Below are 18,991 nucleotides of genomic sequence, written 5' to 3'. Positions count from 1 at the left end.
TTTGGGTGCAAATCAGAGGATTTTCATATGGCGTCGTAAGGATGAAGCCGAGTCTCCCGAGTGCGTGTGCCCCCCACCTCAACGAAAGGCCAGTGTTATGATTTGGGAGTGTATTACCTGGCATGGTGTGGGAACTGTAACAACTGTAGACGGTACTATTAACAGACACAAGTACATTGAAATCTTGGAAAATAATTTATGCCACGTTATAGCACGACACTTTCCAAATGGACATTTCTTATTTCAAGATGACAATGCCCTTATACATAGAGCCAGGGATGTTGAAAATTATAAGGCTAGGAATAATAGAATTCATTCTAGAAGCTGGCCAGCACAGTTGCCCGAACTGAATGTAATCGAAAATATGTGGTTGAAACTTAAAAGACGATTGCAATGTCGCGCTAAAAACATTCGGACTGCTGCCGAACTTTCACGTGCAATATCACAAGCTTTAAAATGACGGTGGCAGGGCCTCTACAGATCTTTGCCAAGACGTATGAGAAAAGTAATCAGGGTGAAATGAGAAATGACAAAATACTAAACACAGGTACATGTATGTCATTTTATTATATTTATTTACCATTTAATCCATCCCGTAACACAACATAAACAAAAGCCGTGACGCCATTTTTGCCGGTGACTTATGGCACGTGTCTGTATATCGACGACGTATTGTCAATTAACAATTGTAATTTCCATTCCTACGTCGATACGATATTACCAGGAGAGCTTGAAATAAAAGATACTACATCTGATAGATCTGTTTCATACTTGGATATTTTACTTGAAAAAGACGATAATGGTAACCTAACAACTAAGTTATATGATAAACGTGAAGACTTTAACTTTTCTATCGTCAACTTACCTTATTTATGCAGCAATATACCTTTATAAACTGCATATGGAGTGTATATATCTCAGTTAATTCTATACGCAAGAGCATGCTCTACGTACGAACAATTTCTAAAACGAGATAAATTATTGACAAGCAAGTTGATGAAACAAAAATATCAGAAGTCTCGTTTAAAGTCATCATTTCGTTAGTTCTGTGGTCGATACAATGTCATTGTCAGCAAGTACAATTTATCATTGAGTCAAATGCTGACTGACGTTTTTCATACCAATTGTTAGTCCGTTATTTATACCCTGAATTGACGACGGATTCTTTTATTTCACGATCACGACAATGAACATACGGCGGGTGTGACCTGTCGGCAGGGGATGCTCACTCCTACTTGGTATCTGATCCCACCTCTGATGTTTTGAAGGTCCGTGTTTGCTCTGCTCCTGTTTTGTATTGTGTTATGGACTTCGATATTGATTACTGTTCGTTATCTCCATATCCATCCTTAGTAAAATGAATTGTATATACTGTTTCAAAGCTTAGTTATTAAAATTAAACAAAATAACTGATTTTCAACCGACTTTGCAATTGATAGGTAGATTGACGTTGTTACAGTGTGTTTTTGACCTTATGATAAATTGAAGCTCTTAAAGAAATGATTAATAAAAGTGTTCTTAAAGAAAAAGTAATAAGCATACGCTCTTGAAATTTTAAATATAGACATTTGAGAATATCTCCATTACGTTTATTATGTTTTCATATGAATTCTTTGTGTCTGTCATATTTCATAGTACTCTATAAAAACAGTAAAAATTGTTTTTAAAATTTTTAGCATTTTGAGATGCCCCCTCTGGCAACAAGACGGTAGAAGTTGGTGTTTCTTACATATATTGCATAATAATGTGTTGCTCATCATATATTATATGAGAGATTGACCAAAAGTATGTTGTCGTATTTGTGTATTTTGCTTTAAAATGTTAAAAATTGGCATTTTCCTATATAATCCTATAGTAAATGTACCTGTGTTTTGAGACGGCCCCTCAAAAATAACTGAAAGGTAGATTTCGCCCAAGCTTTGCAATTACACTGAAGTTAATGCAAGTTATATGTTGTATAAAAATGAAGAGATTCGCTACTGTAGTTTTCACACAATAAAACCCCAGTTGCCCTCCTTAAATCCTTTTTAATTGTGAACATTTTATAGTTTTCGAGTCTGTGTGTTATATATATATGTCTCCGAGTAGTTTTAAGTCGAAAGTTGTCCTTCTCATAATCATTGTTCGTTTTACTGACTGATTTTTACGGATTGTCCTGTTCATCGATTTATTTCGGATATGTATTTTGAATTTATTTCACTTCGATCTGAGCATATAAATGATATTTTACAGCTCATGTTGAAATACATATGTTAATATATTCTATTTCATATTAATACAAAAACTGGGTCTGCTAAAACAGGACGCAATTTGCTACAAAATTGGGATTCCAATAGTTTTATGGAAGATGCCCTGATTTTCATAAACACCATAGATATTGTCAATCTGAAACCCAAACTTTTAATATCAACTCTAGAATACTTTTTGTACATTTAGAATGTTTTAAAACATCTTTCTTGTTTTGGTCACTTATTTTTAATTTTCAATCTTTCTTCGAGTATGCTTAGCGCAACTTTTGGATACCTGGTTTAAGAGAATGAAAATAAACACTGATAAAGACTATGTTTTCTAATAAATGTTTACATCAACACAAAAGAAGGATTCTTAAAAAGACCATTTTAATTTTTTAAAAATGACAATATTTTATCATAATTATTTCGAAATCATTTTTTGGTCTTTTTTTCTTTTTTTTTTTTTGCATTGTCCTTTGAAAAACAAAATACACAATATGTATATATATTTTTAAATGTACAAATTTTTCCACAATTTCAAGACACATTGTTTCCTTTTTCAAAACTTATAAAAAAAAAAAGAAGAAGACTATAAAACAAAAATGGAGACATGGCATTATTTCCGATGTCCTACAATTGTACTTGTATATTTCATATATCAGAGTTTCAAGGAATCTCAATTCCACATTCAATATAGCCGAGTGTGTACCACCACGTACACTGGGAGGGACATCCAGTAGGACGATAACTAAACTGCAAATGACTACTGTTTCGACAATAACCTAAAAATATTATCAAAAAACAAATCAGCTATAAAAAGATAAACCTACGTTTTGAATAAACATGTAGATCAAAAATATCAATCACAATAAAAGAGAATACAATTTCCCTTTGAAATGAACCAAAATTGAAATTATATGAGCTTCTGAATGTCTTCGATAAAACTTTCATGTATATATATATAAGCTCAGTTTTCAGTGTTGGAGAACTTTATGCCAGTTGTGATTGAAAAGGTAGACTTGCAAAAAAATCATTTATTTTTATTTGAAAGCTGTGGATTTAGATTTGGTGTCAGATTTGGTGTCATTTTTTCCGTTATTTCCTGATCATGATAACGAGCACATGGCGGATGTGACCGGTCGGCAGGGGATGCTCACTCCTCCATGGCAACTGATCCCACCTCTCATGTTTCAAATGGTCTCTGTTTGCTCTGCTCTTATTTTGTATATTGTTTAATGGACGTTGAGATTGAATACTGTTCGTTATCTCCATATCCTTCTTTCATAATGATTATCAGTAGTTTGACAAACCATAACTAGAATTTGTATATGTGGAACCCCCCCCCCCCCCCACTAAAGCTTCATTTATTTATTGTTTTTAAAGTCAACTTGCATGAAAGGAATTCAATGCCTTATTTGGCAATAACCGTCTCTGCATAAAAATTGAATGCATTATAGTGTCAAATATATGTTAATTTGCTCAGGAATTTATGCAGGCTATACAACATATAGGGTTCTGAAATAAAACACGCTCATTAAAATGTATGTATATTTCGTATTTCACCGTAACTTGCACCAACCTTGAGCATAGTGGCCTCTGCAATTTCTATTAAGAGACGTAGTAGAACACACTTCGTCATAGGGGTAACCATATACCAAGTCACAATTATTTCCACAATGGTGACAGCGGAATATCTCCATAAAATCATTAGATAAACTCGAACCTCCTAAAAGTTTATATCTGTCAAATAAATTATAGAGATTAAAACATTTTTCTTTTTATCTTTTCTTATTCAAGGGTAAATGCATTTTTGCAAAAATCAAACCAATTAACAGTAGATATATCTAACCTCATATTTCCGTGATTGTTACAGACGAATGCAGCAACAAAAGGCATAGAGTCAATAGTCGAGTTCCGCACGTACGACACACCAGAAGAACAATCGTTCCAACCATTGTCTATAACAGATACGTTATACTGGTACCAGCCTTAAAAAAGAAGATGGGTGGATGTATAGTTAGGTTGATATTTATAGGGCAGACGTTTATACGTTGAAATGAACTCGAAACACATCAAACTCAGTTTACTATAGACCTTTAAAACGACCAACTAATAATTGATACTAACAAAATTAAACATTGTTTATTATTAAGATCCTATTTCCATTCTAAAGGATTTTTAGGTGTGTCAGCTATTTAGATTTTGAATTTCTCAATATTTTTATCCTCATCGACATCTGTACACGCATTTGCACGGTTTTGTTAAATTTTTATACTAGTATATTTCCGAGCATATTGGAATTTAGACTGGATTGTTTAATATTTTTACAAGGAAGCTATCTTTTTAATATCAAATTATGTCTTATTTTGAAAACGTACTCACCAGACGGAATACTCACACCACATTGATACCAGGAATTACTATAACATCCAGGACCGATGTTTCCAATAGCGATTTCTTGACCAGGTTCCCATTGACAATAACCTGACCAAATAATAAAACTGGCAATGCAAGTAAGATATAGATTAAAAACAATGTATTAATATTTTCTTATAATTTAATTTTAGTTGTAACAGGTCATTTTCTTGGATTAAAGATTTAGTTTAACATAAGTTACCTACGTCACAATGATTTACGTATTAAACGTATTAGTCCGTCCGAAGTTACATTTAAAAATGCTCTCAATTATAAATTGTCTGTCTATTAGGGAACTAAATTATAATTATGAAGTTTATTTTAACCTATATTTTACGATATAAATCAACCTGGGCATTTTTTATATAAACCGTTTCGCCATTTCTAAAGCATAAACTGCCCAGAGATTTTGTTATATATATCTTATAACATTAATTGTTAAAATAAAATTTACATTCCTTAATTAGAAAACCGAATGACTGTGATAAGCAAACAATTCATTATCATTATTAACTGTTTCAAAATATAATTGAAATAACACATCATTCATTTGATTAAATTCAGCCCTCTTGAAAAAAATATCTTATAAGTACATGTAATTGGATTGAATGCATAATTTTCATTTCATTTCACTCCAGTTTATTCTCTCAAAAGCATGTTAATAATAAATATGGTACAAAACATAAATATAGCCCAGGTAAGAAATAACCGAAGTCTTACAAAACAGACAACAGACTATACTATTTAAGTATTATCTGTACACTTTTTTAATTCATTTTCTGTTGGTATGTTAAAGCTAATCGTGACATGTAACTTTATATTTCAAGAAAGTATTAAGCAATAAATTTCTATTTGTAACCACCAAAAATACCTTTGATTGTTGGTGCGTTGTCAGAGTCATTCGCTGTTAAAATTCTAGTTTCTTGTCCTCCAACAAGTTTACAAATAAATTCACCGCTACCATTACGATCACCAATATTAAGAAATATGCCTGTCTTACTGGCTCCCAAATATAACTGATATCTGTATATAAATATTTTTTTTAAATGAGGAAAAATCACAAAAGAAGGTAAAATAACTTATTTGAAATGTTTGATTCCAATTTTTTTGTAAAATTATAAGCCTAGAGTCTGAATACTTATAATTTAGGAGTATATTTGGATAACTTTGTAACACCTTTTCTAAAGTGCGTTACTTTAACCTATCCGCCCTCTGTGTCTGTCTGTCCATCCGTCCGTTTGTTTGTCTGTCTCTCTCTCTCTCTCTCTCTCTCTCTCTCTCTCTCTCTCTCTCTCTCTCTCTCTCTCTCTCTCTCTCTCTCTCTCTTCCTAAACGCTTGCAAGAACAAGGACATGGAGATAACGAACGGTATTCAATATCAAAGTCCATAAAACAAATACGAAATAGGAGCAGAGCATACATGGACAACCGAAACATCAGAGTTGGGATCAGGTGTCATGGAGGAGTGAGTATCCCGTGCTGAACGGTCACACCCGCCGTGTGCTCCTTGTCATGTTCGGGAAATCACGGAAAAAATCCGTCGTCAATCCAGTATATAAATAATGCACTAATTATTGTATCGACCATAGTATTTACGAAATGATGACTTTAAACGAGACTGTTGATATTTTTGTTTCATCAACTTGCTTGTAAATATTGAGCTGACCTTTGGTGTGTGAATGTATCTTGGTGCGTTACGGGAAATTTTGTTCCGCTTCACTAATTTTTTTAGGAAATTAAAACCTTTTTGATTTTAAGATTTTTCCGAACACTTTTTCTAAAACCATTCTGATAGATTTTGAGTTGATTTTTGGTATGTGACAGTGATTAATGTATGTTAAAATGCACTGCACGGGAAACCTATATCACAGTTACATTTTCAATCATGTCTTTTGTCTTTAAAGTTATTCTTAATTTATCAGAATATCCTAACTTTGAGTTTTTGTTGTGCATGAAAAGAAATACTTGCCATATATTCAATTTTATAAAAATAATAATTATAGTTTGTTTAAAATTCAACGTACGTTTAGAATCTTATGCTACTTTAAATTATATTTGTAAATTTTGACAACCCTTTTAGATATCTTTAAATCATTTTTAATATTTTTTTTTAAAATACAGTTACTAAATAAAGCACTTAAAAGATAAAAAAAAAATGTTTGACAGAGTGTGCTCCTATAGACAAAATCTTTTTAGCTCACCTATCCTGAGAGCATCGTACAACTCCTACTATTGGTGCTGATGTGAAATTGGTTTTCTTGATGTACCTTTCTCCATCAGGGCATCCATTCCATTTTTTATCATAAGCAAAGTCATACCGGTACCAACAGGAGTCAGACGTGTTAAAGCACTCTATCAAAATTATGCTATTTTATTCATAAAAGTTTACGCTGAGCAGTATTTATTTGAAATAAACAAGAGTGTCAGGGGCCACATCGCTCAGCTGAGCTTTGGCAATGTAAAACTGAATGTACAAATCAGCACAAATTTCAAAATAAAAGTAGGTTTAAGTGGGATCATGATTTGAACAAACATTAAACTACATCACACGAGGATGCTTCCATATAACTAAGACCAATCATGGCTTTGATATTCTTGAGGAAAGAAATTTAAAGATTTTTCCTATATATTCCTTACTTAAATTTTATTCCCCCATTATGGCCCCATCCTACCCCTGGGGGTCATGATTTAAACAAACATGAATCTACACTACCTTAGGATGCTTCCACATGAGTGTATCAGTTTTCATGGCCCAGTGGCTCTTAAGAAGATTTTTAAAGATTTCCCCTTTACATGTATTCATATGTTAATTTTTGACCCCCGCCATTATGGCTTCACCATACATGTACCCTTAGGGGTCGTGATTTGAACAAACTTGAATCTACTCTACCTGATGATGCTTTTTCATAAGTTTCATCTTTCCTAGCTTAATGGTTCTTGAGAAGATTTTTAAAGATTTTCTCTACGTATTCCTATGTTAAACTTTGATCACTCATTGCATGTGGCCCGACCATACCCCTGAGGATCATGATTTGATTGATTGTATACTGTTTAACGTCCCTCTCCAGAATATTTCACTGATATACGTCACCATTGCCAGTGAAGGGCTGCAAATTTGGGCCTATGCTCGGCACTTACGGCCTTGAACAGGGAGGGATCTTTATCGTGCCACACCTGCTGTGACACGGGGCCTCGGTTTATACGGTCTCATCCAAAGGACCGCCCAATTCAGTCTCCCTTTATGACAAGCAAGGGGGAACTGAGGACCTAATGGCTATTCTAACCCGGATCCCAACGGGAGGTCATGATTTGAACACACTTAAATCTACACTACCTAAGGATACTTCCACATGAGTTTCTTTTTTCCTGGCCCAGTAGTTCTTGAGAAGAAGATGTATAAAGTATTTCCCTATGTATTCCTATGTTAAAATTTGACCCCACCCCTCATCATGGCCCCACCATACCCTTAGGGGTCATAATTTGAACAAACTTGAATATACACTACCTGAGGACGTTTCCTAATGAGTTTCATCTTTCCTGACCTAGTGGTTGTTGAGAAGATTTTTTAAAGATGACATTAATTTTTCACTAATTCATAATTATCTTCCCTTGGAAGAGGACGTTGCCCTCAATTTGATCAAACGTTATTTCCCTTTATCCAAGAATACTTTGTGTGAGTTTGGGTAAAATTGGCCCAGTGGTTTTTGAGAAGAAGATGAAAATTGAAAATGTGTAAAGTTAAGGAGGACGACAAGAACTATAACAACAACAACTGTGAGACAACGGAAAAAATTTGAACAGAAAAGTTCACGTGAGTCTTCGGCTCAGGTGAGCTAAAAAGTCCCGACCTATTTCCTTCCAAACAAATAATTAAATACGATATAACAATTTACGTCTAAACAATAGCTGAATAATTGCACAAAATACTTGGCTCGGGTAAAACTGGTAAAACAACTCCGCACTCATGGAAAGAGCTGACACAATAGGCCAGGTTTTCTTTCACCTCACCAAATGTGAATTCTTGTCCAGAATAGTTTCTGTAATAGACTAATAAATATATATACATTAAAAAAATGTTGAAATGCATATACTGAGGAATTGTTTTTATTATATGAATTCAGGAAAAGTGAGTGTCTTCATTCTATTTCCTTTTTTTAAAAGTAACAATTCCACCTACTACCTCCTGCAAATAATAAATGCATTTATAGTTTATTTGTTTCATAGCAAATAGGTAAATAACATTCAACTTAGATTTACCTGTACGCTTTAAAATACTACACTAGAAAGAAACAACAATATAAATTGGTTTATGATTTTTTTTACTTAAACTAAAGAATATTATCATATTTTAATCTAATAAATGATGTCTGATTTTTTTAAATTTTATTGTATGTATCAAACTGAGAGAATAAAATTGAAAATATTTGGATAATATAAATCCTACAGAGATTCGATAGTGTGCATTGTGTTTTTTTTTTTTTTGACATAAGTAAATACAATAAATTAAATTTACATGTTTACAATTTCAATTTTCTTCCAAACATAGATAAAAAAAATCATACTTTAAAATAATTAAGATTCATTCATCCTCCATCTCAACAGAAGTTAATTAAACACTATTTATACAGTAATAATACATGTATAATATATGTATTTTTATTTAGTTAAGCATTTGTGTACACAACTACTTCACCTATTGCCAAATAAAATGTCATTTCCTACCTGACATTTCAAAGTGGGAATATGCTAAATAGTAGTAAAGCGAACTAAACATTATACGTACATGTACAAGGACTGTTTTTAACAAAACATTTAAAAACAACCCTAACTTAAATATATTCTTTTTGCTCTTGGTTGGAAATGATATGTTCATCTTTTTGACCAAAGATTAAAAGCTTGTTTTTGCATATATGCATGCTGAAACATTATTTAAAGGGTGTTAAATATTGATGGTAGGCGCAATTCATTTTTACAAATTAACATTAAAATTTTGTTGCAAATTTGTAATTGATTTGTAATTAACTGTTTCAATGACAGAAAAAAAGAACATTTATAAACTTCTGTTCTTCATATTTGCCATGGAAGAACTCTTTATTAAGCTTTAATTGAATCAAAATTACATTATTGTCGTCCTGTACAATAATGATTTCTTATATAATACTGTATATTTGATTGCACTGAAATTTTTCTGATGAAACATTTTAAAACTTTCTTTTGGTCTTATTGATCATAAGGGTTTAAACTACATTCAAATTAATCATAATATCACAATTTACTTGCAAAATAAAATTCTCAAAAATGCAGTTCATATTGCTTTTACTTTGGTAGTAATCTGGGGCCATTATTTGGAATGTATTTTCCAGTATTGACATCAAACATGTAATTTCATCTTTCATCAACCAGTTCCCGAAATCTTTCGTGATTTTTGCTGGTAATTCATGAGTTAATGAAATGCATATGACGGTAACCCCCCCCCCCATATTGCTTTAACTTTGGTAGTAATCTGGGGCTATTATTTGGAATGTATTTTGGAGTATTGAAATCAAACATGTAATTTCATATTTCATCAACCAGTTTTTGTAAAATTCCGATTATCTACCTTGCGCATCTGTAAAAAAAAACCCTTGATTTCCCTATGCAAGGAATTCATCAGTGCATTTTACGTTTCTCATAGGAATACTATTTAACCTATCCGAAAGGATAGTCCTAAGTCGACAGGGTGTAATTGTAGCATTCTAAAGCCTTCAAACCCTACCGTCCAAATACAGGCTGCATTTTCCCGGGTTGGGCAGACAAAGACGAACAGGATGATAAACAATTCAGGGTTCGGACTCTTACAGAGAAGGGTCAGGCATCCTTTGACCAAACGTTCCTTGATCTACAAGAAAAGTGCACCAGCGCGTGGAGGGAGGTAGAGGACCTCATCGCAAATTATGATGGTGACAATACAGACAGGAAATACCTAAGGACAACAGAAGACCACATAAATGCAAAATTCAAACAGTATCTTTAAGAAAGTCAAGCCCTAGCAAACTTCCTTGAAAGATCACGCACAGAGCAAACTCTATAGAAACTGGAGCAGCATGAGTCTCAGTATAGCACATATTCCGATATAGTGTTCACCTTTCGAGATGCCCTACATAATAGATTATTAGAGACAGCCGAACGACTCTCCGAGAAGTTCGAAGTGAAATCCAGGACTTCATCACAAGCCTCAAAGACAATATCAGAGATACTCAAAAAACGAGTGCAAGCGGAGACCCAGCAAACAAGACTTAATTCTTGGAAGAGCAGGCGGTTCTGGAAAAACAAAAGGCAGCTACTGATATTGATATATGGCTTTCTAAGAAAAAAGAAGCAGCAGCTGTGGCAAACGCAGAAGTGAATGCCATGGAAAATTACGATCGTGGATCTCAAGGAGTATTCAATTTGACATTGAAGAACAAAGTGTGGAACAGACGGCAAGAGAAAGAACTAAAGCTTATGTGAACTCTCAGGACAACAACCACTCAGAAATCACACCGAACTATGTTCAACATGATGATGCCTCACGTCGTTCGAGACCAACAAGCATCACTCAACCAGGACTTCATTTTCCAATGGCCAGTCATGTTTAATCTCATGAACAGTCACCTATAGTTGACCTTAGTAATTACCTTTTGAAAAAAGGATTTACTATTACATCGTTTCTCGGCCTTTGATGACTCGGCGCAAAACTATACAGTGTGGAAAGTTGGTTTCCGGAATATTCTGAAGGAATTGAAAGTATCGCCAATTGAAGAAATTGATTTATTGACAAAATGGTTGGGCCCCGAATCAAAAAGATATGCACTATCCATACGTTCAGCAAATACTCACCAACGTGAGAGGGGTTGACCATCCCTTGGAACAATGCAGTGCCTTTCTGGCAATGGCATTCCAAAATAAACGCAACCACAGGAAGAAACAAGACCTTTCAGTTAAAACTGAAAGGCGGCTTTCAGTAACTTTTCAGTGGCCATTCAGCCACTGAATGGCACATACATTTCAGTGACCTTTCAGTTGCCTTTCAGTCACATTTCAGATACCTTTCAGTCACCATTCAGCGGACACATTTCCGTCAACTTTCAGTGGCCTTTCCATCAACTTTCAGTGACCTTTCCATCAACTTTCAGTGACCTTTCCGTCGTGTTTCAGTGACCTTTCCGTCAACTTTCAGTGACCTTTCTGTCGTCTTTCAGTGACCATTCCGTCGACTTTCAGTAACCTTTCTGTCGTTTTTCAGTGACCTTTCCGCCACCTTTCAGTGATATTTAAGTCTCAATTTAGCAATTTTTTCACTAGCGTATTATTTTATAATCAGATATTTTTCCTTAACAAGGAAGCAATATTTTGAATAAAGATTTATTATTCAATCTTAATTGTGTCTTTTTTACTTATCGTGATCAAATTCGGGTACCTTAAAATATGTCTAAGTAATTATTATAATTTCATAAAATATGTGAGACTTATTCAAAATAATTTTTAATTTTCTAGTTACATTTAGAAAACAAAAATTCTTCAAGTGATAAAAAATGATGATCCGATAACCGATTCAAAATTTAAATAAATGCATAACATTCTATAGTGCTTATACGTGTATTTTTTCATGGAAATATATAGTTTTGATTGATGAGACAGAATTTATATTATTTAAACCATTTCTGGAAGATCGCAAGTATTACTGATCAATTTCGTTTCTTAATCATGTCATTGTCAAAACTGCAGGATATTTAGTTTTTGAAAGACATTATTTTAAATTCATTTTTAAGAATATATAAATCGTTTATACATGCCTCTTGTAGAAAAAAAATATATATAGGAGATTTTATCTTTCTAAATGATATTGCTTTAATAAAATCATTCTACTAAGTTTATAGAAAGAGAATTTACAACGATCTTAAATCTTAGACACAGGAACAGGTGCCCGTCTCTGATAATTGTCATCATCCCGATAGGAGATGTGTAATTAATTAGTCTGTCCCCAAATTCCGCGCAACTAACATAGAATATACAAAAGATATACAAGATATATACACATCGCCGCTCCTCGATACAACAGGTGAACTGATTGTTGCATCGATTTCTATAAATTTATTGATTTTAAATCCTCATTTCTCAACTGGAAGTCGTAGCGTAATTGATAAGGTCGCGGACACGTGAGCAGGAGACCAGGGTTCGATTCTGGGCATGGGAGAAATTTTTTTTTTCTTGTATTAATTTTTTTCCTATTTTTTTAAATTCGGAATTAGATACATTTAATGCTATTATACCAGGAAAAAGGAAAATAAAATTTTATATTAGGTAAAAAAATAAGCCGATTATTCAATAAAAAGATTCAACTGAATGATCACGGAAAGGTCACTGAAATGTATGTGCCATTCAGTCGACTGAATGGTAACTGAATGATCACGGAAAGGTCACGGGAAAGGGTCTTTTCAGTGACCTTTCAGTGACCATTCAGTGGCCATTCAGCCACCATTCAGTCGACTGAATGGTGGATTTTCATCCTGTGAACTTTCTGAAATGTAGGGAACTCTGTTACTGTTGCTGCAAGGGAAAGCATAGGGACAACAAGTGCAAACTTAAAGTGAGTTGTGATGTATGTAAAAGCGACCGCCATGTTATATGTATGCACTTTCACAGAGACACTGGGCAAGAGAATGGCTGGGAGAGTTCATCTAAGGAATCACCGTCTGGGAAGGGAGATGAAAACATCACGTCCTCTTGTACCCAATTGTGTGGGAAGGATAGAGTTGGAAGATCTTGTGGGAAGATTGTCCTTGTGAACGTATACATGTACCCATCTAACAGACCTGATCTTACTTTTAGAACTTATGCTATGATAGATGATCAGAGCAATAGAACCTTAGCTCGTTCTAAGTTTTTTGATAACATTAGGTTAGAGGGGAATGACTGTGTTTTTTTTAAGTTGAATTCCTGCGGTGGAAGTGTTACATTTTCTGGAAGAACAGCAGAGGTATTCGTCATTGAGCCTGTGTCAGCTTAACAAAAGTTGTACTTACCTAAAATTATAGAATGCGACGAGATTCCCAACAATCGTAAGGTAATACCGACTCCTGAAGTGGCGTCTGCATATCAACACCTGTTGGATATTGCACCATTAATTCCTGAATTGGATCATACAGCCGAGATTCTGCTTCTCATACGAAGGGATTTGATCCAAGCACATCATGTGATCGAACAAAAACTTGGACCCCCAGACTTGTCGTTTGCGAAAAAACTCTACTTGGGATGGACTATTATCGATGAAGTGTGTGTGGGTAGTTCTCATAGGCCTAATTCCATTGCTGTGAATAAGACTCATGTGTTGAACAATGGGCGTAGTATCCTACTCGAGCCTTGTGATTCCAAGTTACTCTTTACGCAGGAAAAACATCAACATGGTGTCGGTTCTTGTTCAGGAATATTCTGTACTACAGTGAATGATGAGACTCCTGGATTGTCGACTGATGACCGCCAGTTTCTAGAAATAATGGACAGAGAGTTTCACCGAGACGCCTATGGAAAATGGACAGCCCCCTTACAGTACCTTTCCAACATGATAGGCCTGTGTTACCAAATAATTACACCCAAGCAATGAGACGGGCTATGATCTTAGATGCTTCGTTTAGAAAAAATCCCACCAAACTTGGATACGCCTTAGAATTCATGAGGAACATTTTTGACAGAAATCATGCAGAGGTAGCCCCACCTCTGAAACCAAATGAATAATGTTGGTACCTACCAATTTTCGGGGTGTACCACTCAAATCGAGAAGATTCGCATGGTGTTCGACTCTTCAGCTCGCTTCCAGGACTTGTCTCTGAATAGTGTACTTTTGTTAGGTCCAGACCTTACAAATAGTCTCATTGGAGTGTTGATGCGTTTAAGGATGGAAGCCATAGCTATGACCGCAGATATCGAGCAAATGTTCCACTGCTTTAGTGTCTCAGGATACATAGGAATTTCTTAAGATTTTTATGGTACACAGACAATGACCCTACCAAGCCTCTAACGGAGTACCGCATGACAGTCCAGGTTTTGGAAACACCCCATCACCTGCTGTAGCTACTTATGGGTTTTGTCTTGCTGCCATTCAAGCAGAACTTAGCTTTGGGAAGAACGTAAGAGAGTTTGTAGAGCGGAATTTTTACGTGAATGATGGTCTTGTGTCCCTACCAACAACACAAGATGCCAAAGATCTCCTACAACGTACTCAACAGGCTTTAATGACCCATGGGAACCTTAGATTACATAACATTGCGTCTAATGACCCTAGAGTGATACAGAGCTTTGATGTGAAAGACCTAGCAAAGGACTTGATTGAATTAGATATTACACATGATGATCTTCCAGCCCAGAGGAGTCTAGGACTCGTGTGGGATCTTCACAGGGATGTCTTTGGGTTTAAACTTAACAGGAAGGAGAAGCCATACACTAAAAGGGGAGTTTTATCGTGTGTTAATAGCCTGTATGACCCTCTAGGCTTCATAGCGCCTATCACTATTCAGGGAAAGTTACTTCTTAGAGAAATGGCACAGGCACCTTCTGTATAGACTGGGATGCTCCCTTACCAGAAGACTTCCAGAGCAGATGGGATGATTGGACACAATCATTAACTCGTCTTGGAGCATTTAATGTACTTCGTAAGTACCTGCCCATTGGCTTCTCTCAGCTCCAAGAGAAGAACGTACTGATTTTCACAGATGCTTCGGAGGTTGCTATTTCTGCCGTAGCCTACCTGTTTGACAGTCATGGTGGAGACATCAATCTCGGTTTCATTATGGGTAAATCTAAAGTTGCACCTAGACTTCTATAATAATAATAATAATAATAATAATAATAATAATAATAAAATTTGTATAGCGCCCTATTTAAAATAATTTACTCTAAGGCGCTGAACAGACACTATTTCAGATATACAAGTAGTTAAATACAACACAATAATTATAAAAACAATAATCATAAAAACATAAAACCTAAAATCATTCTAAGAGATCGTAACTAACATAAGAGTAAGCTAAAATTATATGCTGCTAGACTAAGATCAAATTGAGATCACATTAAAATTTTCACACAATACAGGTTGTGCCCAAAATAAATAGTCTGAGGACAATAGAACTTGATAACTTGTGCAAAAAAAAAAAAAATTATACGTCGTATGCTATCTTAAAAAGGTGAGTCTTAAGATCTCGTTTAAAAGCTAAAAGTGACGTCTGGAAGCGGAGAGCATCAGGTAAACCATTCCACAAAGTTGCCGCTGCATGGTCAAAACGACGCGTTCCGTATGTTTCCGTGCGAACACGAGGTTTCACAAGATGTTTGAAGTCATACGAGCGTAGAGTTCTTGACGGTTGATAGACTGTTATGAGTTCCTTTAGGTATGATGGTGATGTCCCCTGGAGTACTTTGAAAGTGTATAAAAGGATCTTATAATATGTTCTAAATTTAACTGGAAGCCAGTGAAGAGATATCAGGACTTCGGAGATATGATCATGCTTCCTAGTTCGGGTGACAATTCTTGCTGCCGTATTTTGTACTCTCTGTAGCCGTGAAATATTCTTCTATACTACGCTTAGAGTTGTGTGCGGCTGTCCTGGGAGTAGAAATTGATACTATTATAAAAGATCAGCTAGACATCAATGCAGATTATTTCAAGTTCTACACGGACAGCAGGATTGTTTTGGGTTATGTGTACAATCGCACAAAGAGATTTTTAACCTATGTTAGCAACAGAGTTCAAGGAATTCTAAGCCTCTCCAAATCGTGTCAATGGAACTCTATCCCTACGGACCAGAACCCAGCAGACCATGGCACTAAATCTACTATCGACAGTGCACTGTATCACTCATGGCTCAGTGGACCAATGGAATGGCTACGCACAGAAGACACCGTAAATGGTCCTGCCCCAACATATGGTTTGGTAGATCCAACTACTAGTATGGATAAGGAAATCAAACAGGACACTGTGGTTTGCAAGGGTGACGTGTCTACCCCCTCATCCTGGACTTCAAGCTTTGAGAGGTTTTCTTCATGGAAGAATCTCGTTAGAGCCATCATGTGCCTGAAATGGATTGTCCATGCAGTAGCACATCACAATAAGGATATTAAAGCTACAGAAGATAGCAGTGCATTTAGGAAGGCGGAGGACTTATAATACATCACGTCCAGTCAGAAGTCTATGAGAAGGAAATTACTGCTCTTAAGAATGAAAGGCCCCTTCCTAAAAACAGTTCCATTTTGAGACTTAACCCATTAATAGATGAAGAAGGCATGGTGCGGGTCGGAGGCCGATTACAACATGGTGACTTTGATTTGGGGGAAAGGAGTCCCATACTTGTGCCAGGGAGTCATCATATTGCTAAGCTGTTATCTCTACACTTCCATGAATTAACACACCATCAATGGCGCCATATAACAGAGGGAGCAATCTGCAATGCAGGTCTATGGATAACTGGTGCCAAACGTATTGCGACTTCACTGATTTACAGGTGTGTGATTTGTTGCAGAGGACGTGGGAAACTTCTTACTCAGAAGATGGCGGACCTACCTGCCATACGGTTGAAGCCCTCACCCCCGTTCACCTATGTTGGAGTGGACTGTTTTGGGCCATGGGGTGTGACTACTAGGCGTACTCGTGGTGGGAGTGCCGACTCTAAGAGATGGGCTACTTTGTATACCTGTATGTGCTGTAGGGCAGTGCACATTGAAGTATAAGAACAGATGAATACACCTTCCTTTGTGAATGCTCTACGTCGATTCTATGCCTTAAGAGGAGATGTCAAGGAGTTACTAAGATAGAGGCACAAATATTTTGGCCATATGCGTGAATTAGGTATAAACTCTGTGAATGTTGAAGACGCACCATACATAACCTACTCACGGATAAAGGAACAGTTTGGAGGTTTAATCCCCCTCATTCCTCACATATGGGAGGAAGTTGGGAGCGTCTCATAGGGGTCATGCGACGTATCCTTGATGCCATCTTACAAGAGAATCGTCACGTCAGACTAACACACGAAGTGCTCACCACTTTCCTTGCAGAGGTCTCGGCAATTGTCAATAACCGACCTATCATTCCTATTGCAACTGATATGGAGTCACATCAGGCAATTACACCCAATGTTCTACTTACCCCAAAAATGGGGAATGTCTCTGAAAGTCAAATGAACTTTGATGTTCGCAGCATGTTCACCTCTCAGTGGAAAATAGACCAAATCCTTGCCAACAGATTTTGGGACAGATGGCGCAAGGAGTATCTCCAGTCGCTACAAGAACGCAGAAAGCGGGCTGATACCAAACCAAATGTTCAAGAAAGAGATATTGTCCTTATGAAGAACGCGGAACAGCATCGGAACTTCTGGTCTCTCTGTCGCGTTAATAGTGTGTTCCCTAGCGAGGATCATCTCGTCAGAAAGGTTTAACTTGTGACTTTTAAAGACGGAGCAAAGAGAACATATATGCGACCGATTACCCAAATTGTGCTTTTGCTGTCAAATCACGACTTACTGTTTTGTGAAAAGTTGAATGACTAGTTTATGTATTGAGTTAAAGTAACTACATTTTGTGCATTGTAGGTATCCTCAGTTAAGGATAATGTATACATTTGTTTTGCTTGTAAGGGTGTGATATTTCATATCAGGCGGGGAGTGTACTGTTACACAAATTATACCTCGCAAGAGTTATCTTTCTTTTTATATTGTTATCATTATTATGGGTATGTAACCCTTTACGGTTTGTTTTTTAGAATGTTTTATGTTGTTCCTACGGGAGGATAGGAGGCCATTTTGATTGTTTTGCTTGATCTAAGCATTGTTCAAACATACTATTCACTCTTGTGGGTACATCCCTGCACCATAAGTAAGATTTTATGTATTATGTTATGTTATATTATACGGTTTACTTTTGATCAGATAGGTAAATATATTTCGATGTTCAACAAATCCTGTTCAAATAGAGAAGGTAAAATTGTTTATTCTTGTATACTGTATAACGCGCTGTTTGCTTTAGACCATGCCTAATACGTGTGCTTCTAATGTCTCGGCACCTCAGTTATGTTAGAGTTTTTCAATCAGGATTGGATAAAGCATTTGCCCCAAAATTTTAATTTTATGAATATTGTGCGTATTTTGTTAAACATTTGAACACTCTTCTTTTAAAATATTCTATTATATGAATGTTAAATATTTTTTTTCATTTAAACCGTTTTTACTCCGCAGAAACGCACGACGACTTCAAACTTTCAAATCAAATAACCGACCGCCACCTGGCGGCCAGTTATAAGTGTCAAGTGTCTAAAGATTAACAATAACCCTACCCCTACC

General features: G+C 35.7%; 1 protein-coding gene across 1 annotated transcript; it reads right to left on the bottom strand.

The window, feature by feature from the left end:
• Positions 1-2,726: 2,726 nt before the first annotated feature.
• LOC134239838 (fibronectin type III domain-containing protein 1-like) lies at positions 2,727-9,016 on the bottom strand. Its single transcript, XM_062721969.1, has 7 exons — positions 8,574-9,016; positions 6,848-6,998; positions 5,518-5,669; positions 4,614-4,715; positions 4,081-4,219; positions 3,811-3,971; positions 2,727-3,013 (listed from the first exon to the last, which is right to left on the bottom strand). Exons 1-7 carry the CDS (start codon positions 8,731-8,733, stop codon positions 2,898-2,900), a joined length of 981 nt encoding a protein of 326 aa, XP_062577953.1. The 5' UTR covers positions 8,734-9,016; the 3' UTR covers positions 2,727-2,897.
• Between the last annotated feature and the right edge of the window lie 9,975 nt (positions 9,017-18,991).

The sequence above is a fragment of the Saccostrea cucullata genome, unplaced genomic scaffold, assembly GCF_032062105.1.
Source record: "Saccostrea cucullata isolate Sc308-1 unplaced genomic scaffold, CSIRO_AGI_Scuc_v1 ctg1083, whole genome shotgun sequence".
Taxonomy (NCBI): domain Eukaryota; kingdom Metazoa; phylum Mollusca; class Bivalvia; order Ostreida; family Ostreidae; genus Saccostrea; species Saccostrea cuccullata.
The sequence above is the reverse complement of the archived record's forward strand: the minus strand, read 5'-3'. Positions and strand labels throughout refer to the sequence as shown.

Excerpts from the sequence above, each read along its gene's own strand:
- LOC134239838 (XM_062721969.1), bottom strand. The coding sequence starts at position 8,733 with ATGCATTTCAACATTTTTTTAATGTATATATATTTATTAGTCTATTAC. Across the intron at positions 5,670-6,847 it reads GTACGATGCTCTCAGGATAG|ATATCAGTTATATTTGGGAG; the intron begins GTGAGCTAAAAA and ends ATTTATATACAG. Across the intron at positions 3,972-4,080 it reads AACAATCACGGAAATATGAG|ATATAAACTTTTAGGAGGTT; the intron begins GTTAGATATATC and ends TTTATTTGACAG.